The following is a 21,549-nucleotide window of genomic DNA, read 5'->3' on the forward strand; positions in this document are numbered from 1 at the left end:
TAATTGCATTGCAAGCATTTAAGATGATGAAATGCAGAACCAGAGGAGACTGGGGCAATGCAGCTCGATCCGGTGAGTGAATATATTAATAACTTAAAACATATTTTCCTGAATGCTATTATTTTAGAACATGGTGCTAAAGTTTAGTGTGCTACTCCTCTAGCTGAAGTTGACTGGGGCTAGTATATTGATTAATGTTAAGAATGTATTGGTCCCTAAATGTGAGAAAAAGCAGATACAGTGATGATGCCTTTTACTGGAGCATTCCCCAACACTAGCATGTAAATCTTCCTTCTACAAGGACAACAGTGTTAAAAGATACTTTGGTCCGACTTGTGCTGCATGCAGTAGTTATCATTCTGTTGTTGTTTTTGCTTTCTTATTTTGTACATTACGTGGCATCAATTCTGACCTACTTTTGTTTTTCAAGTGGTTAACAGAAAGCTTGATTTATGCTTGATTCCTGAAACAGGATCTGAATTAGGTCCTTTATATCATGGTAGCCCATTTTTTGCTGCCGTCTGAGTATGGTAGCACCACCATTTAATTCAATGGAAAGACAGGCAAAAATGGCGCACCAGATTCCAGCACACTGACTTTGACATAAGTTCCACAGAAATAAATTGAACTTATTTCCACATAAGTATAGGTAGGACTTGATTTTTTATATATATAAAAAACAGACATGTGCTTCCCTGAAGCTGAAGTTCTATCAAGAGGCCTCCAAACACTGCTGGGGGATTTGGATCAAGCTATTAGAATCTCTTCTTAATTCTACAGAGTGCACCCAAGAAACATTCTGTTGGACTCAAGAACACACACTGAGGGCGCAAGAGAGCCCACAAAAGAACCCTGCTGACCTTAGCGAGGCACCACCGCTAAGTAGCAGTGAAACCTATGAAGATATTGCACTAGTATCTGTGGCACCTTGTAACCTTAGCCATTATAATATTTATATTAACTTAAATAATCCTAAATTTCCTTTTTTATTGCAGGCTATAGCATTTGGCATTTCTGCCATAGCACCACTATTTGTATCTAAGTCTCTCTGGTGACATGGGCTTTGCTCCAGCGGTGGTAGCATCTCTCTATAAGAGAGGAAAACAACTTTGTGTTGTCTTTCCATTTTAATGCAGTTTCCTGAGCATTTCTTGTTTCCTTTTTTCAGCCATCAGCTCTTGAATTCTTTGGTTCCTTGTCCGTTTGTAAGGTGGTCTCCTCCGCAAGATGATGTTGTGGTGTGGCACTTCATTTTCCAGTCCGTGAATTTTATACGGAACATCCACAGTGTTGCCTTGTGGCCGATCTTCAGTTGCGTTGGAACCGGTGATGCTTATCTTGGGAACAATGGGTGGGCCTGAAGTGGTATGTGGGATGTGAACGTCAACAGGTGTTGTAAGTGTTGGAGAGGTAGCCTCTTCGATATCATTAACCTTGCTATGGTTGGATTCTGTTGAGTTTCCACTTCCTGTCGTGTTACTGTACATTTTACAAGACTTGCAACATAGTTTATTGTAACCAGGAATTGTACAGTACCGAGAGAGAACTTCCATGCGACAAAACATTGACTTGTCTCCTTGGCAACGTTCTTCTGGAAGAGAAAAACAGGAATTATGTGTATACTATAAAACCAGAGTCAGAATCAAGCAAACTTGGACTTAGAGGCTCTTGTATACAATATTACTAAGACCTGATACTGGGCCTTGACGGAAGCATTCTCACATTTCTTGCAGTGATCTAAAATTTCACATCAGAGTTTTACACACTGCTCCAACCTTTATGATATGTGATGACAAATTAGAAGGGGACTCACTTACATTCCTGAATGTTGTGGTTTCAAGATGCTCTTGGCCTCGGACTCACACATATTATGGCTGCTTAATGGGATGTAATTGTGTAGCAATGGATCCATTATCCTTCCATTGTGGGAGGGACCACTCACATGGAGAATTTCCTTACACTTGTATCAGCAGCTGGCATTGAGTGTGGAAATTCATGAGCATCTCTGACACACTGCAGGGGTTGCATGTCGCTGTCACCATGCCGAAGCATTTCCAATAGCTTCTCTTACATGGTATCCATAACATCAGACCCCTGGCCCTGAACAACCAGCTTTAGCTTGCGCCACTGAAAACGGACTCCTGGTTCATTAAGTTGAAGAACTCCAGGGGCAGTCAATTAATCTATATTGCTGGCCACTAGACTCTGATTTTCCTTAGCCAGGGGCTGCAATGGAAACTTCAGGTAACTTCTTAGAAACTCAAATGGTTTTTTTATTGCATCCCTGTTGTTGTTGTTTTGATTACAACAAGGATTTGTTTTACATTAGTATATTGACATCCAGCTAGCAGATTTGGTAAGCTGCCCAAAAAGAAGGATTTCTGCTTCATGGCCTCCTAGGATTAAAAGAGTTTAACAGCGGCATTGGGATATACAGAATGATATATCCCAATGCTAATACATTGTAGAAGTTCTGTAGAACTCCCAAAGCAAGAAAAAAATACTATACTAAAAAAAAGAAAGCACTTTACCATGGCAGCAAATGTTACAGTTGTAATGTACAATGCTCCCTATTCAACACACGCCATTCCATCCTCCTTCCCACCTGGGTTTCTGATCCGCATGCTCAGTTTCCCTGTTAGGAGTCCCCCCCCCCCCGAGTTTTTTTTCCCCAGTGCTTTTTCAAACCTTGAGGTTCTCCTGAACCTGCAGACACCCCTCTTATGGCTGTAGATGGTGCCATTTTGCTGCTGTTCTATCGGTCTAACACCAGTGTTTCCTGCACCTATTAAATACAGGATGAACAGGAGGCCGGTTCTTCCAAACACCTTTGTACAGACAAGGAACTGACAGCAAGATCAAATCCAGGGTCCCTGGGGCATGCACAATACTGCTCAAGAATATGTTCCTGTCACTCATCCCTTTATGTGTTTACTTCTGGAGGACACCCATGCCGCCTTAACATAAGGTAAGCCTGAGTGAAGCAGATTTTAAACTGTTGGAAGTGACGTTATGATTTACAATCCACTGAGAAACTTTCCAGGGCAAGCCTCACTAAAATGAACCTTGCTTTGCTCTTGTCCATTTCAATGAAGCCTCCATGGAGTTCACCAGGATGATAGTTCCATTTCTTAATTAGTGGGAGGAGTGCTTCAAGCACCAGAACGTATTTGGCCTGCCCTGGTAATACTAGGGCTCAAATGGTAAAAATCCATTTGTAAAGCTCAATGGCCCTTTTAGAGCAGGAGCAAGTTCTTCCAGTGAGGGCAACAAGGAGCAGAGAAGCAATGAGTGGTGTTTGTGGAGGAGGGCTTAACCCCACCTTCTATTTCCCTGCTTGAAATCCACCCTCCCAGCAGCATTGGTCCCCCATGAGGTTCCAAATGCACATTTTCAAGTGTTCTAAGGGGAAGGGTGCAAGTAACCATGATGTCATCGCAACATCACAAGGCTATTAGGACAGCACTGCAGGCAGGGATAGCAGCAGCAGCATGTGTGTCAGGTTCTCAACCACACTGCAACATAAAGCATCACCTGATCAATTGCAGACGCATTCACTGATTTTAGAAAGGATACACGGTGTCTCTTCACGCATCCTCTACTTAAATAAATTAGGGTATGAGTGTGTTTAGTTGGCAAACATATCAGTCTAGGAAATGTAGAATTGATTAACAAAGAAAACAACTTTAAATTAGCCCCTTTCTACATGAACTATCAGTCCTTTTGTTTTGAGGGCGAGAGAACAATAAAAAGGTGATTATTGTGTTCTATAAAGATAAGGATAGCATGTATTCTTTATATATAAACCCATTCTAAGAAATAGGATTAGAATATTACCAAATTTATAAGGTGAGTAAATCATAGCAAGTATCTCAAACTTAAATTAAGTTTGTTGGCTCCTCAATGTAAGAACCTCTTAAAGCATCTTTAGAAAAATGCCTTATTTCAACAACAGTGAAACATTCCCCAAAACATGCAGATCAAATACAGAGCCACATGAAATAATTGACTCTTGTGATACAGTCAATATACTTCCCATTCATAATTACATTTTATATAAAGAAATCTCCAGAAGGATAGCCATGTTAGTCTGTTGCAGCAAAAACAACAGAATCAGAGTCTTGAACATGTTTTTTTGGGGCATAAATGTCTGTCAGCTGCAACCCAGTTGCACACTCAAAAGTTTATGCCACAATAAACCTTAGTCTTTAAGGGGCACTCTTGGTTGTTTCTCTTGCATATATGTCAGAGTAAGTTTATTTTGTTTTCCTAAAGCAAAACTGCCAGACCTGCTGAACTTTCATCTTATTTTATTTTGCAGTATGCATGACAGACTGGAAGTATGTCTTCAACTGAGCAGTAAGAAAAAAATAGTCATTTGCACAGTCACTTTGGTACACATTTCAACTGGCCTCATAAAAAAATATTGAAAAGCAAACTGAATTGGCACATCTTTAATAATATGTTAAATACATACAAAACACTAATAAAATATCCCTGATAAACCAAAGTGCATATAGATCTAGTGCACAATGCCCAGATACCTTATTGCACCATTCTCAATAGCCATCCATAGCTTGAAACATCACTCAACAGTTGTCTATTTAAAGGTAACTAACAGTCATGAATAAGTTGATAACAGTTAAACACCAATTATTTTACATAACAGTATTTAGTGCCAGATAACGTGTCTTTGCCTTTTTCGTTGCCATGTAAAATTACGAACAGGTTGCAGGCAATCATCATAGTAACAGCAAAATTTAAATATGTGATCACATGATAATGACAATTTTGAAGTGCTACATTGTTAGAAGATCCACAGGACCACCTTCCTAAGGGATATGATTTGGTGGAGAAAGGTAGCAAGCAATTTGCCATGATCCTCAGGTACTGATATGCGCCTGTTATTTGATGTTTATATAAGTGGTTTTATAAACAGTGAGTTATAGATCTTCAGCACAAACACAGGCCGAAGCAAATATCTACCAGTTAAAACAGGGTAAGTTGGGCAATGGCCCTTTCTTTTAGGTGGCTAGTGATCCTTTCCTTTCTCATACACCCGACTGTGCAAACGTCCGTCCAGTGTTTTAGCATTCAAGTAAAAACACCGTACATGAATATCAATTCATGGTACCAGTGCACTATTTGTATATTTAAAGCTGGAACTGGTGGTTAATGCCAATGCAATTAAAGTTTTAAGGCATTTTTCTAAATGTAGTTTCTTTCTCCCTAAGCAAAATGAAACAAAGCAATAAAAATTGAGGTAATTCTGTCATTGTTCACACTGTTATGTTTGCCAGTTGACACATCTATAGATCACAAACATACACGCACACGCACACATACACACACACACAACTGAACCAGTCAAGTCAAACATGCAAATGGTGAAAAAAGACTGATGGATGCAATGATGTATAAAGAGTTCACTGCTGAACAATTCTTGACATTGCACAGCACGACAATGTCATATTGTCTCAATGATATTGAAATACTGCACACCACAACCTGTAGCATAGACCACATGTTTTGCCATACTGGTTTCCTATTTGCATTATATGTGTTAAAAAATAATAACAACAGAAGGAACTTTCTGGCAAAATTGTGTGAAGATTCCCTTGCTGGTTTTGGAAAGAAAAAATATAGGTAGAAGAGCTTCAATAAAAGCATAGCACAGTAGCAGCATCTGACAGGAATATCAAGAGAGTTTCATCTACCTGTAGTAATCAACTTTTTTCATGGAAACAAATGAAAATGTTAAAGCCAGGAATTTAAAAAATTGTGACGCATGAGTTAATAAGCAATGAGACTGTAAAGAACCATGATGGAATGAGCACATTCGTTTGACTACCCTGCAAAAACACTGAAGCTAACTTGTTGTAAGATAGAGGACCTTTAGACAAAAGGAGAACTTTTAGCACTACAAGGTGTCATTATTGTGATGTGATCACATTCACAATAAGTTCTCGGTTTCACCATCAAACTGAAATCATGAGCCAGTTAAGAGCCTTTTTTCACCATCACCAATCAACAAGCAAACTGATACCAGCTCACTTTTTAGAGGACTTCCAACACACCGAAGAGATCCAACTTCATACATCCAACACCTTCACGATCGCCACTGCAGCAAGTGCTACTCAATCTCCAGAGAAGAAAGACACTGTGCACCAAGGCCCAGTGCAGGGAAAAAAAGATTCAGCCCAAGGTAAGACTTGGCAGATTCAAGGAAATTTTCCATATAGGAAGAAGAATAGAGCAGAAGGCAAAGTCCACATTTGATGTGGCATGCATTTAAGGGCAAAGGCAGAGTTATAAATGGGTCTTTTACTTGAAGATATTTTCTGGATGGGATAATCTGGGTCCGGTCTTGACAGCCATTGTATCCTGTAAGTTTTCTTTGATGTATCAGATGAATTTCCTGAAAGAGAACATAGTAAGGAAAAAAAATATTTGTAAGCTTCTTAATGCACCATTTTGGTTGACTGAACAGAATTAGTAGCTACTATTCTAAGAAAGAAAATAGCTTTTGAAAAACTACAGCAGTACATTATTAGTTTTAAATAATGTCAGTTAGGGCACCTCTACTCAAAGTCATCACATTGGTGAAATGTCTGCAGAAAAGTCAAGACAAAACAGAACAAATTTGTGCATCACACACATGCTTTTTCATGCAGGCTTCCCACCATTTCAAGGATTTGTCACACATACAATTTTGGTTCTCTGATGACTCTACCTCTCTACTGGTGTGGTAGACGTTTTCAAACAGGTCCAGGCTGCAGCATGTATGCCTGAAAATGTTGCAGCCTGGACCTGTTTGAAAACATGTGTACCACACCAGTAGAAAGGTAGTGTCATAGAACCAAAATTGACACCTGCCCCCTTTTTATGTCTTTTGCCAAGCTGAACACGCAGAAGTTAAATGTGCGTAAGTTGCGGGCTTACTGTATTCTAAAAATCACTACAAAATTTAATTGTATCACTGGCACAATTGCCACAAGTCACCCACCCCAAATAAATAGAAAAGAGGGATCAGCACTCACTGGGACACAAAGGTAGAATGCATAACCTCTTTGTCTCTGGCTTGTCTTCTTTACAGAAGCCAATAACGTTTTCTCTTGTCCTGCACAGAACTTGTCTGTCTTGTGTACCATTACCACAGGTTACAGAGCACTGGAGAGAAAACAGAAACCAGGAGTCAACTTCACTTTTGCTAATTTATCGGCAGTTGGCATTGTTACAGGTAACATGATTTGTATGAAAACGATTATTTATTGTTACTTACCACTGCTCATCGTTGTCATCCGTACAACCAAGAACCCTAAACCAAAGTGGACTCTAACTGCTATATATAGTAGTGTTAGATGTTAGATTACAACAAGCCAGCCTTGTATTTCTTTGGAGCAAAGGAGCTCCAATAACCACAGAGAGCTTCTTTTCTGCTGTGGACCTACTATGTCTATTGAAATAAAGAGGTGTTCTATGTGCATAATGAAACCCACAAGGGGCTCTGACTTGGGGTGTTTGCCTGTCTGAAGTGTTTGTAACAATTATGGTAATAATAATAATAGCAACTGAGTACAGCAAATGCAGAACTCTGCAGTAAGTTAGCATCCTGAATGGCTGGTCCATGCATCCCCTGCTATGTAGGCTACTGCCATAGGGTGGCTCATTGTTCCAGATTGCTTCCCTGATCCCATAACTTGATGTGATCCTCCTCACAGCTTAGCCTTCACATGCTCTCTTCAGATTCTGCATTCATTGAACTGATGACAAACATTTGACTGTTTGTTCCAGCTCCTGGCGTGTGCTTCCACTCATAGAATGGTACTCAATTTTTTTTACTCAGAGCAGATCCACTGAAATTGATGGACCCAACTTAATTTCAATGGGCCTACTCTAAGTAAAATTTGGTTGAATACCACCCCTACTCTCAGTGATGGGTTTGTAGTTTCTGCTCTCTTGCACTGACTTCTGGTCCTGGGATCAGTTTTGCATTCTCGTGATTTGATCATATCATGGGCTTTGATGGCAGGTTGCATGGTCCAGTTCCTGCCCACAAAGCCCCGCCCAGGATTTTGGGACTATGAAGCCTCACTGCATCCTGACATGGTGCAAAGTAGTACTGGGAATATCCCCAAAGGTTTCTGCCCCTCACCTGTGACCCAGTTAACACAATTTTTATAACTGCACTAGAGGCTGCTGCCTTTAAAACTAGCTAACCCCTCTCCCTCTCTTTACACCTCACCCCAAACTCCTCCCCATCATTTCACAGCTTGCCCGTCCTTCCTCCTCCATCTCACAGCTTGTTCTCAAACCCTTCTGCCATAGCTCACCCAACATCCCCATGCTCCCTGTTGCTGCCACCACAGGTGGGTGGGTCAGTGGCGTAGCGTGGGGGGTGCAGGGGGGGCCAGCCGGGTGCAACATCTGGGGGTTAGGGTTAGGGAGCGCAAATCCACGGGTTAGGGGGCGCAAATCCACGGGTTAGGGGGTGCAAATTACTTGCCTTGCCCCGGGTGCTGACAACCCACGCTACGCCACTGGGGTGGGTACCCTTTCACCCTGCCACTACTGCTGGTGGGAGGGCCAAGAAGGAGAGAAAGTCTTTCCCACCTTAGTCCCCATCCTTACCCTGCCACCACAGCCAAGCCTTTGTGGGCTTCCTTTTGGTGTTGGTGTGGCGGCCACTGACGGGGGAAGTCCCTCTTTCCCCCTTCCCCCACCAGTGGCAGAAGCTCTGGCAACAACAGAGGAAGTGCAGCAAGGCTTTCTTGCTCTACCTGTCGGCTTACCTGCATTGCCTGCCTGCACCACTGTCTTGCTTTCTTCTACCCACCTGGGTCAGCTGGCAGCGGCAACAGGAAGAACATGGGAGGACCTGCCTGGTGTGCCCACCTGCCTGCCTGCTTACTCTGCCACACACATCTCTTTGTCAGCATTATGACAGATGAGTGCAAATATAGTATAGGGACAGGCAAACTAGATTCTTGGTTTTTAACAGTATGGTTATATTGCTGCACAATTATGGAAGTTAACCAACAAACATGCAACTTGTGCAATCTTGACATTCGATGTCCCCCCCCCCCAATGATGTGAAACACTAAGGCTCACAACCAATTCACTAAAGCGAATTTGACACCACCTTTATTAATATAGGCACTTCCAAATGTAATTTGAATGACAAAACAAAATCCTGCTTACCTGTGACCAGGGTCCTATCCGCCACTGCGCAGGGCAAAGCTCCCGGTTGCAAACCCTCCTGCCCTCTGGGCGATCGCTGTTGCAGTATTTGGCATGGACAGAGCGGTTTGTGTTATCGTGCAGCGGTTGGATGCAGCGGACAGAACGTACCTGATATCCTGTTTTCCCACAACTTTTGCTGCAAGGTTCCCAGTCTCCCGTAACCCATCTGGTTCAATGAAAAAGAAGTCCAGGCTGGTGAGTTTATATTGCACATGTTTAAGTCACACAATAATAATTTGATGATTGCTATTTCTTAATGTCATGGTTTCAGGGCAGCTTCTCTCATCACATCTTGTACACATATCCATGGAGTGCCAATCAGGTAGGATGCATATGAGCAAACTGCATTACATCAGCTTGGAAACTTATAGGCCCTAATCCCCACTTGGTCATGCTTAGAGTGGACCAGTTGAAATCAATGGGACAATTTAGTCATGACCAACATAAGCCGCATTGATTTCAGTCAGTCTTCCTCTAAGCATGCCTAAGGAAGGAATTCAAACTCCTGGCAAGGAAACAGAAGGGTCAAATGAAGCTGCTTTCTTGTCTCCTAGAAGTGAACATCTGGGGCAGGATTCAACTAATGAGTTCTGTCAGTGGAAGCACAATACAGCTCCCTCTCTCTCCTAAATTGGCTTGGTTCCAGGGAGATGGGGGGGGGGGTTGGATTGTTCTGTCTGGCAAGTTGAAGGCATGCTATGATGGAATGATTGACACACAGCATGGGCTGCTCAAGCTGAGGAGGAAGAAAAACCTAGTGGGACGTCTCTAGGAATGTTTAATCATGGCATTATAGCTGTGTAATGTTGTAGGTTTTCATTTGAATAGTTAATTGTTTTCTGTCACTGCATGTATTCTTATCTAGCCAAGTTATTAATTTTGTTCCATTCTTGAATTATGACAGTTGAAGGAAACAACAAAAAAATTCTATGCTAGGAGCTTCATTGATCCTCTTCGATACTTTGTAGTTTTTTAAAACTGTAGTTTAGAAACCATTTTGATGGCCCGCCCTCTTCCTAGTTTGACATCTTTAAACTTTTGCCTAAAATTAAAATTAAACGTAAGGATTCTAATGCTCATCCTGGAAACTTCACACGGTCACAAAAATACTGAGCCATTAAACCGACAGATATTATTACATAAGCACAAAAGATACGAGATCTCATTATGCACCCTAACAGTGATCTGAATTATTGTGCTAGATCCCTCCCCATGAAACTTTTGTTTGTTTGTTTTGCCTGTGGCAGCTACGCTGGATTTACAGGAAAAGAATTTCCTTCTAGGCTCCGTAACAACAGCTATTTGTAATGTTCTAAATAATTCATGTGGAAACCAGCAGGGGGATAAACCACTAAAACAAGTGTTGTTGGTAGATGCTGGCATAGGAGCAGCATAATTCTTAGAGATGAATTTGCTGCTTTGGATATGCCGGCAATTCAGCAATCAACCAAGGAACCGCATGAAAAAGAATGAGGCCACAGCAATGCAGTTTGTCCTGCCATTATAAAGCTTTCAGAGCAATCTTATGTATTTCTCTCAGGAGCAGTGCTAAAGTCCTTCTAAATCTTTAGTGTACTATGCTAATGAATAGAATATTAACCTCTGTACTTTCTGGATTTTTCAAAATTCAGTAGATACCATGATGCAAAAGGGAACTTGCAACTCCCAGTAGGGTTAAAAGGAGTTTCATTCATCACCCCGCTGTTGCCGAGAGCCAGCCTTGGTGACACAGAGGATGGCAATTACATCCTAAAAATCCAAACATTAAAAACTCCAGCATTGCAAACCTCTGGCCCCGAAGCTTTGCCAAGGAAATAGTGGAAAATGTAACAAAGTGCATTAGAGAGTCAGGCTCAGGCTCCATCTAGCCCAGTTTCCTATACCCGAAAACGTATAAGAGCACACACAGTTCAATAACAGACTGAGGTCTGGGTGAACAGGAGCACCCACTGTAGATGGTACTCACACCCTTCCTGATCATTTAGGGCCAAACTAGCTAATGGCCACTTCTCTGTCTCCCTGGGAATGCCTAGAAGGTGCCCTCTCAGCCCTTAAATTCAGGCACAATGGACATGTTGTGCGGAGGGGCTGGGATCATGGTGGAGGTGCCACCCCCAACCTACACATGTTCCTTTAAAGACCTTCAAATGAATGTCCATGGTTTGGGACCTCTTTCCTACTAGCTTTTCTCCTAGGACCCTGCCCACATAGCCCTGTCTTTGATGACTGCTTGTGAGCTCCCACTGGGGTGCAAAGTGACAGAGGGCATTGTACAGATTGTTCCACAGCTTGCACTGGCCTCCTGCTGGCTTCTAGGCAAAACAGAAGGTCATCTTTTTGAAATGTAAAATGACTTTGATATTATTTACCTTGCGGGAACCGTATTAGGTATGTCGACTCGGAAGTAGGTCCCACCATGTTCCATGGGACTTACTCCCAGCAAGGGTGTGTGGAACCTGCCTACTCATGTTCTTTAAGTTCAGCCAGGAACATCTATACCGCCTGAACGTTCTGGACCATACCACAAGCACATATAGGGGGGCATTCAGTCACATTTTATTCACAGTAGACCCACTGACCTTAGTTAGGTCTATTGATTTCACTGTCCGGATTCAACTAACAAGTGCTGCCACTAGCAGATGCCAACCCAAAGAATCCTGCTAGTGCAAGGGAGCTTTCCCCCACACTCCTCCCCATGCACCCCCCCCCAAAAAAATTGGCTTGGGCAGGGGTTTGGAGAACCATATACAGAGTAGAGCACCGGTGGAGGAGAGAGGGGAATTGTTCCACCTGGCAAGCTAAAAGGCTGGGCTGGCAGAATGACTGCTGTAACCAGTGCTTTTTCCCCCTAAAAAAATGTTTAGGAGTACACTCATTTTCCTACTCATATTCTAATACTGCCCCTCAATGAGGCCAAACTTAGATTCACAAAATGTTTAGGGGTATCCGTCCCCCCAGAAAAAAGCACTGGCTATATCACTATGTTGAATTCCTCACAATGGATCTACACTGAGTAAAAATTTAACTGAATACCACCCATAGAGATATTTATCAATGCTTTTTATCACTACAGAGGAACTCCTGTCCTTTGCTTACTTACCAAAGTCAGAGTCATTTTTAGAAGCACTGTAAAGACTCCCTTGTCTGAGTTGGCATTTGAGTGCCAGCCAAAGAGCATATGACAATTTTAATTAATTTTAGTTATATTCTGTTGTTACTTGCTACAAGCTATGCATTATGGATGCATTAAACATTATGGAAACTTAAACAGAGAATTAAAATAAGATTCCAACCCCTTGCAGCCTAGTGATTTGAGACAGAATTGCCAGAACGCAGGCTGGAGCTATCATTGCCCATCCATTCCCTTTTTCTGTTAATTTGACTACTCACTTTCAAAATCCCGCAACAATAACAAAAATGAAGCTCTTGATCAGTGTACTCCTTTGTTGTGATGTTCACAAAATAATTATACAGTTTTCTAATGGCTAAAGGATGAACAGGCTCCCTCTCTATTTGTGCGTAAACAGAATAATGGCATGATTAGCTGCGTGAGACATGAATGGGGATGCAAATGTGAAAGCGCATTGGAATCTGCTCCCTATTTAAAGCAACAAAGTGCAGAATTACTGCATTCTCAGTTGGGTGTGCCCTTGGATGCACATCTGAGAGTGTGATGGAATTATGTTCATTGTTCTCTATCCAACAAGTGATAATGATCCATAATACTGTTTATACATTCTTAAATTGCATATGGGCATGCATTTCTTTAGGTGGATGGGGCCAAACAGTATCTCATCCATCCTAATCCACACCATTAAAAAATAATATTTCCCCCCCCAAAAAACCAAACCCTGTAACAAGAATAAAGCATGAAATTGGAAAATATAATAATTGCTTAAACAGTTATTTTTGCAAGCCAAGAATACCTACTTTCCACCCACTCCCCAACAAACCCACATCTTTAAAAGCTAGGCTGCGAGTTTTATTGGTGTTTCGATTAGTCTTTGACATTTTCTGCAATAACAGCCCATAATGGGTGTGCAATCCATAAAACAGAAATTACCCCCCGCTGCCTCCGCCACCCCCCCAAATCAAAATCTACTTTGGAATTGGGGAATCGTTAATTTTTAGGGAATTTTTCCCCACAACAAGCTAAATTCTGGGAATTACATTACATCATTGCATAACTCTGTTTGGGCAATATTCTACACACCACAGCTAGAAAGCAGTTCTAACCTAAAGCAGCCACAAAGGAAGGGAGTGGAGAGGTCATTTGAGGCTAGTTCCAGGCACTTCTTGATTATTATGCAACAGCGATGAGTTATTCCAGTAGAAAGAAATGCTTACATTGGCTGGGAACATTCCTGGAGATTACACACTCTGCGAATGGGCTTTGGTTTCTGGATGGACTCACAGTAACTGCGATGAACCATCTTGTGGTCAGTCTTCCTCCGACAACCATATTTTGTAAACTGATGACCTTAGGAAAGAGACTTTCTGTTATCTTCAGCATTCCACACAACTCAGAATGCCCTGAAACCTGCTATGAGACCTATTAAGCTAGGGGTAAAATGCAAGTTTCTCTGTTTTGCAGAGAGGCCTGATTCAGATGATTATTTACCACCCACAAGATCATCCATGGGAATGTGGGGAGCTGCTCGTAGGCCTGGCTTGTGGCTGGAATCCTGTGGACAAACCAATGTTATGAACTCTACGGGCCTCTTTCACTTCCTGCATCAGTTCAAACAACAAGAATTTCATGTAACCCCAAGCCTAATGGCAGCTTCTAGGGCTCCCACACACAATCTTGGGGGGGAGTGGGGGGGGACACAAAGTGTCTGAACTGTGCCAGAGATCCCACACTTACAAAGATGTGGGATCTTCCAGTGTACTTGCTACCTACTACCTGGCATGTGGGAAAACGTTACAGTTGGGTAGAGTCAGGGCTGGCCCAATACATTTTGGAACCTGAGGCAAATCACAAAATGCTGCCCCACCCCCGGCTCACAAGGGGAAAATAGGGGAGTGAAGAACTACATCAGGAACAAGGTAGGGAATAAAGATCAACACTGGGAACAAGGTGGAAGGAGACCAGCAGTGTCTCCTTTTCACTGAGAGGCAGCTATGTTGGGAGCAGGGGGACCACTGCTGAAGAGCTGGTAGATCCAGTCTCCAAGGAGCACATTGCACTCAGAAAAAGGCAATGTATTCCTTGGAGGCCGGATCTGCTGCCCCTGTGGATCCTGCTGCCTGAGGCAGCTGCTTCCCCTTACCTAATAGGTGGTAAAAGTAGAATGAGAGAGCTTGAAGCAGGTCCTAAATTGCACAGCAGATAGAATTCTGGGAGCCAGGAAATGAATGAACAGGTCCTGATCTAGATGCATACATCTTCCAGAAGCAGGTAGCAGAACCTACTAGCAGTTATCCATGGCTCAATCTTCTATGGGCTTCAATGTACGTTCTCTGCTGGAATGCTTATATATTAAAACATGTTGCCAGCACTCATTCATTTATATTCTCTCAGTTACTGAATGGAGCTGTCCTCATGCATTCAACCTGCTATCTGGTTTCTAAATGTGCAATACATTATGAATAATGAGCAGCAATAAATAGCTTGTCTAGAGAGTGTTTCTAGACCTGCATTTTCATGCTATTCATTCATTTACCCACCCATTAAATCACAACTGAGGACGTTCAGGTACATTTACTCTTTGATTTAGTTTACATGTACAAATTTGTCATTAGTGAATTTGAAATCAAATGGGCTGCAATGGGTGGATAATTCATTATAGGTATCACCACAAACATGGGGATTTTCAGTGAAGGTCTTTCATATGTTCTGCTGTTGATATACATCTGCATGTCTGAACACATACACAATTACATAGTACAATCCTATGCATGTAAACCTGGAAAACAGTCCTATTGAGTTCAGTGGGACTTTCTTCCAGGTAAGTGTGCATAGGACTGCCCCCTAAGTAACCCTCAGAAAGCTATGCATATTCATCAGTTTAGCACCCTTTCTTTACCTCCTCCACAGGGTTTTGAGCACTGTGACCACTTTTTCAAAGCCCACTCAAATGTTACTGAATCTTCCAGAACATTGTTGTTGTCAACATTCAAAGAGTCTTCATGGATCATGTACTTGTACGTCAGTGTAATCTTGACGTTACCATGAGGAATTGCCTGGTCAGACAAATAAGGCATACCTTTTCAGCAAGGTCATTTGGAATATCATAGAGGCATTTTGAAAACAGATTAAAAGCATGAAAAGTAGGACAGGTCCCACCCCCACCCCTTTTTAAAAATTAAGCTTCAGAACACATTTTAGAAATAGAGGGCAACTTTGCTCCCAGTCCAGGTGTGGGATTGACCTTCAGGGTCCTGTATTCTTATGATATATACAACTTTTAATGACAACTGGAGACTACACTCATGTGTCCCTTTCTCACAGAATTTGCAACTAGGGCTTACTACAAGGATGGGCAGGATTAGGACCAAGAGACTGTCCACTACTGTTCCTTGTGAGGAGACACTCAAAACTGTAGAGGCAGGGTAGGTAATGTGTGGTGCCTTCCAGATGTTGGATCACAATTCCAAATACCGTTGGTCTTGCTGCCTTGGCCTGACGGAAGCTGTAGCCCAGCAACAACATCCAAAGGGCACCACATCGGCTACCACAGCTATAGAGAATTTGTTTATTTATTGTGGGTGCAATTAAACAATTTAAAAGTAAATACAATAACAACAACACACACCCAAATCAAAGACAGCTTGGGGAAATAAAAGATTGTTTTCCGGCACTAAAAGGGCAATGAGCTAAACCTCTTGGAGTAGAGAAAGAAGAGGAGGTATTGTACTTCCACGTCTTAGTATAGTTCCACTTCTCTTCCTCCAAAAAATGCTCAATAAATCCTCCCAGCCAGGGTAGTAGTTTTGCCTGGGCAGCAGCCAGACTCTGGCCTTACTCTTATGGCTCTCCAGCCTTTCTTTAGGTAGATTTGCCTGGGAAGCTGTGTTGTTCTTCCCCTGCTACCTGCTTTCTCCCTTGCAAGTAAGTCAGCTTGTCTGTTTTTTTTGGACATCTACATCTGAAACCCCTACACACAGATGTAGCAATATATAAAGTTGTTACCATTAAATATGCCCTTGATTCTTAAAACAGATGTCCTAACAGATGCAATCCATAAAATACTGTACCTATGACTCAGTCTAATCTAGACACTCTCATCTTCAAGTTACTTACCAGAACGGTGATTCCATTACGTAAGGGGCCCATAGTTTGCACCATTTCCCTATCCTCATCGTTCCGATACTCCCATTCTACGCCCATGTTGACAAACACTTTGGAGTCTGGCACGTAGTTCTCTTCATTCAAAATAAATTTCCCTGTTTCTCGGTTCTTGATAGCTAGAAATAACAGGACAAATATAACATCTTCAAGAGGCTTCAATTCACTCTCTCTTTCTCTGCCCTCCCTCTTTTTCTGAGACTGGAAGACTTCAGGAAGAGGTCTGTCTGCTTGCTTTATTTATTAGATGTATTTAGAGAATTTTTATACTGCCTTTCACTTAAAAAAAAAAAGAGACGATCCCAATGTCGTTTATATAAAAATGTAAGTAAAAATGTAAAGGACAAGTGTCATAAAAGCAAAAGAGAACAAAAACACCTAATAAGACAGCAGACTAGGATCTAAAACTCCTTAAAAAGGGGGTGGGGGCAGGGGTGCTTTGCCAAAAGGACAACAGAGCAGGTGCCAAGCAGGCCTCTTTAGGGAGAGGACTCCGCAACCAAAAATGCCCTCTCTCTGATGACCACCCACCTTATCTTGGATAATGGGTGGATCCAAGAAATAACACTGTCAGGTGATCTCAGCATCTGTTGGTTGATATGGAGCTAACCTTCCTTTAGGTATCCAGGGGCCCAAGTTGCCTGCAAGGCAAGCCCTGTCCACCGTTCCATCTGTAGGTGGTGCTATCTTGCCTGACCAGAAGGAAAATGTAGAGATTGTACTCTTGCATGCCACCCCAAACTCCAAGCAGTGCAAGATTCTGGGGTGCTGGGCACTTACCCAGGATATGTGTTTCCTTTGGAAGGTGGTGTCTTTATGATATATGGCTTATTTACACATATATACAACCTGCACCTACGATGGAGGGGTTCAGAGCATTATCACCCCAAGAGGGTCTTGCTTCCCCTATAGTCACAGCCTTGGATTGCAACAAAAAACAGGCATAGCTCTGTCTCCCAGATGCCCAACCTAAGGTTACCAGATGTCCCTGTTTCCCGGGGACAGTGTCCTGATTTACAAATCAGTCCCCATACAGAATCCATTGAAGTTGAAAAGTGTCCCCGGATTCATTGAAAAAAATCTGGTAACCTTAGCCCAACCTGCAACCTGCCAGCTTCTAGCTTGCATAGACCTTCAGGTATAGGACGGTATAGGAATTAAATAAATAAAATAATAATAATAATAATTACTCTCAAATTTGGACTTTATCTTTCTAACTACGAGCCCCAGAGCCAGAAATTCAATCCTTGCTGAATCCAGAAATTAGAAGGGTATCAGGCATACAGCCTAGTTCGCCCTCTCCTCATAAGGATCTGAGTCTCGGCAAAGTTCACCACAAGGAGCTGCTACTGCTGCTGTTCTGTATGGTGTGCAGAGATGGAGACGCCGCCTCCCCAACATTTGAAGGAAAATATGTTGGCATTGCAGAGTCACAGGGAGTGACTCTGTCATCAGGCAACAGACACTGCTGACTCTCGCACCCTGTCACAGCCCTCTCCCTTGGAGGGAAGCCCTCAGTGCAGTCAGCTATTTTATCTAAGAGTTGATAAATCGTTTGGAGCTGAGCCTATGTTATGCCATTCATTTGATTTTGCATTGCAGACCTGGAATCGGAGAACCAGCTGGACCTATCTGATAACAGAGCTGTGAAGAAATACATTCACAAGGAACAACTGGTGTCTATTGTGCATTATTTTACTTTGTGAATTCTGTTCTAACAGACCAAAACAAATACTCGTCCTGCCTCTTCATCCCCAGTATCTTTTCAGCTACCTGGTCTTTTTTATCTTCTTCAATGGTGTGTCTTACATCAGCTCTGAGACGAAAGACAGAGCAAATCATGCATTATGTTTCCAGACCAAGCAGCTGAATTTCTGTTAGCATTGCCCTGCCTGTTGCATTACAAGTCTCCTCTCCCTGTCCCTGTGGATCCCTGCCCTAGAATCTTGTTTTCTTCATGCCTGAAGTAACAAGATAAGAATGCCAGAGGGTATGTGCAGTGATTGATTTCTTTTCACTATATAATACACACACATATTGGGGCTTTAGTGTGTTTGGAAACAAACCCACCTGTTCTTTGCTGGTGTGGGGGGGTCTCTCTATAATTAGAAAGTGGTTTAGAAAATTCACTCTGCACCTGCTCAGGGGCACCATCTCTTTACTGAGAAATATACCATGTTAGTCATTCTCAAAGTAGATAGTATTAGTATTATTATTATTATTATTATTATTATTATTATTATTATTTCTGTGGGTCTACTCTGAGTTTGACTAATAATTTATTACACTCAGAGCTTGTCTACACCAGAGTTCACTGTGTGTTATGGCTGTTGCCATTCCCATTTAATTTGTGTAGTGCACACAATGTTATCCTTGAATAACACCAATCTTGATGTTTCCCTTCTATAAATTCAGGTTTAACCAACACGGGGATAATCAAATGAGTTGAGAGAAACTGGGCTCCAAACCTCTCCACCTGGATGTTTCGCTGCCTTTTGGGGGCTAGATCCATCATCCCTCCTCTACACCTCTTTCCACACCCACTGCTTCCTCAATGCTTCCATTTCTTTTCTGCTGGTGCTTGTAACTATTTCAGCTACATACCTGAATGGAGCTTAGTCCTATGTATAATTCATTTGATCCCTCATAAAAAAAATTCACAGTGAAATTCTACATGTATCTACTCAGAACTAAGTCCCATAGCGGTAAATCTATATAAGATTGCAACCTGAAAAATTCACGCATAGGAAACAAACAAACAAATGCACAAGTTCAAACTGAGGACTACCCAACACCATCACTGAGAAGGCCTTATACTGGATGGGAAACTGAAACTGAATCAGCAAGACACGCCAACACATGCTATTCTAGGTAAATGTTTCTGTTCCACAGCGCCATGTGCTTTCAGATGCTCAGTTTGTGCCTGGGTGGGCTTCCCTACTGACTTCAAAAGAGGGAGCAGTGCACACCATTTAAGGATATATCCCTGTGCTTGAATTTGGATCAATGGCTTAACGTTGCAAGAAGGTAACTTCTGGCCTGAGAGGTGTTTGACAGCTACCTGTTTTAGCTTCCCCAGGTAGATGGCAGAAACAGGAGGTTAATGACTTCCTGGTTATAAGCTCTACATGGCTAGCAGACTGCAAATGGGTTACATGTGTGCAGGCTGAAACTGCGTATGCTGCCTCTGAGTTTTATTAATCTTCAGAAAGAACTTAGCAAATGGAATCAATTACCTAAGGAAATCGCTTCAGCTGAATCATCTGGCTGAGATGTTAAGTACAGCAAATCATTCCTCTGTGAAGATGACTGGATTAGATGAGGCCCCTTTGAACTTGAGGGGTCTACCATCTCACTCTATCTCTTTTCTGCACTTCAAATGTTGCTGCAGCCTTTGCTACTGAACCTTGCTACAGCCAAATTTCCTGGCCAATCTCTAAAAATAATTAAGTCCTCTTTCATCTTTCTTCCTACTTTGACTGTCAAAATAATAATTCCAAATGTGGCAGTTTCATACACTTGTTGCCTTGCCTTCTCTGTTGCTCTGGGGGGTGGGGGACCGACCCTTGTGTCTCTTGCGATCCCTTCCTAAAGTGCTGTCAGGGTCGATACCAGGCTTTAAAAGCCGGAGGTTTATATATTGCCCGTGCCTCATCAGAAACAGTTTGCCGAGCATAAGGAATAAGTTGGTACAAAGAATGCTATGAGTCCCATGAGGCTCCACAGAACATCAGTGCAGGGGAAGCATTTCCTAAAGTAAAACTGGGGGTGGGGTGGGGGAGTGATTCATGGCAGTTACAAAGCTATTGGTTGTGAATCCACTTCTAATTAATAACATTCTGCAAGACATTGTCTATTATTGATCCGCTGAATTGGAAGGAGAGGATTTCAATTACTGTTTAAGCTTCGTGATTGATTGAGCATCCTTGCGATGGATGGCTCTGAATCTGAAACTGAATGCACCAGGATGCTATAAAGGCATATGCAAAAGCAGAACCAGTGAGCCCATTGACTAGGAAGCACATTCCCTGTAACAGATAAATATGGAAACTGCATGCAGTGGCGGAGGAAGGGGGTGTGGGTCACCCTGGGGGTCATCACTGAGGGGGGTGACAATATGTCTGTATATATGTGTAAATAAACCATATATCCTAAAGACACCACAGTCTCCACTGTCCCTCATTCCAAGGAAACCAAACCCTGGGTAACTGCCTGCAACCTCTGGAATCTCAAACCACTTGGAGATTGGGGTGGTATGCAGCAATTTCATTGTCATAATATTAGTTTTCTCACAAGGAGAAATTCTTCTCTTGATTGATTTTATTTTTTAAACAGACAAAAGATATTTTCACATTGTCAGTAAAAGAAAATGTACAGAAAAAGATGGTGAGAGAACAATGCTGATACAGTGGTACCACGGGTTAAGTACTTAATTCGTTCCGGAGGTCCGTACTTAACCTGAAACTGTTCTTAACCTGAAGTACCACTTTAGCTAATGGGGCCTCCCGCTGCTGCCACCCTGCCGGAGCACGAGTTCTTAACCTGAAGCACTATTTCTGGGTTAGCAGAGTCTGTAAGTAGTAGTAGTAATAGTAGTAGTTTGGATTTGATATCCTGAATTTGTAACCTTGTAACTTGTAATTTGTTTGGATTTGTAACCTGAAGCGTATGTAACCTGAAGCGTATGTAACCCAAGGTACCACTGTAATGTAATACTCACCAAGATTATGAATGGAGGCATCCGATTCTTGTATTAGCAAGTGCCGCGCACCTGCTGGGATTTCAAACATCTTGATGTAACCTGTAGGGGCACATTAAACCAGTGCAGGTTGTTGTTATTACAGAGAAAGGAAAAGAGGACAAGATTGAGGAGCCATCCTTTGGGGGGCAAGGTCCCTTAGGCTCCACTCCAGCTGGTACCCCTGTTGTTGACTATGTGTTTTATGAGATTTTATGACATGGATTAGTATTCTAAAGTATCAAAAACCTCTTTGTAGATGATTTCCTCAAAAATG

The 21,549-nt window shown here is 42.2% G+C and overlaps 1 protein-coding gene across 2 annotated transcripts in view; it reads right to left on the reverse strand.

Moving 5' to 3' along the window:
* Positions 1-674: 674 nt before the first annotated feature.
* The window catches only part of ADAMTS2 (ADAM metallopeptidase with thrombospondin type 1 motif 2), a 204,244-nt gene continuing 183,369 nt past the window's right edge, over positions 675-21,549 (reverse strand). For both annotated transcript variants that reach the window (XM_081900570.1, XM_081900571.1), the window contains exons 15-22: positions 21,255-21,335; positions 16,490-16,653; positions 15,273-15,429; positions 13,591-13,723; positions 9,202-9,409; positions 7,041-7,170; positions 6,329-6,418; positions 675-1,591 (exon numbers count right to left, since the gene is read on the reverse strand). In XM_081900570.1, coding sequence (XP_081756696.1) covers positions 1,128-1,591; positions 6,329-6,418; positions 7,041-7,170; positions 9,202-9,409; positions 13,591-13,723; positions 15,273-15,429; positions 16,490-16,653; positions 21,255-21,335 — 1,427 coding nt within the window. In that variant the 3' untranslated portion in view covers positions 675-1,127. The remainder of the gene's footprint in view (positions 1,592-6,328; positions 6,419-7,040; positions 7,171-9,201; positions 9,410-13,590; positions 13,724-15,272; positions 15,430-16,489; positions 16,654-21,254; positions 21,336-21,549) is intronic.

This window comes from Podarcis melisellensis (genome assembly GCF_964234715.1).
Source record: "Podarcis melisellensis genome assembly, chromosome: 2".
NCBI classification, from domain to species: domain Eukaryota; kingdom Metazoa; phylum Chordata; class Lepidosauria; order Squamata; family Lacertidae; genus Podarcis; species Podarcis melisellensis.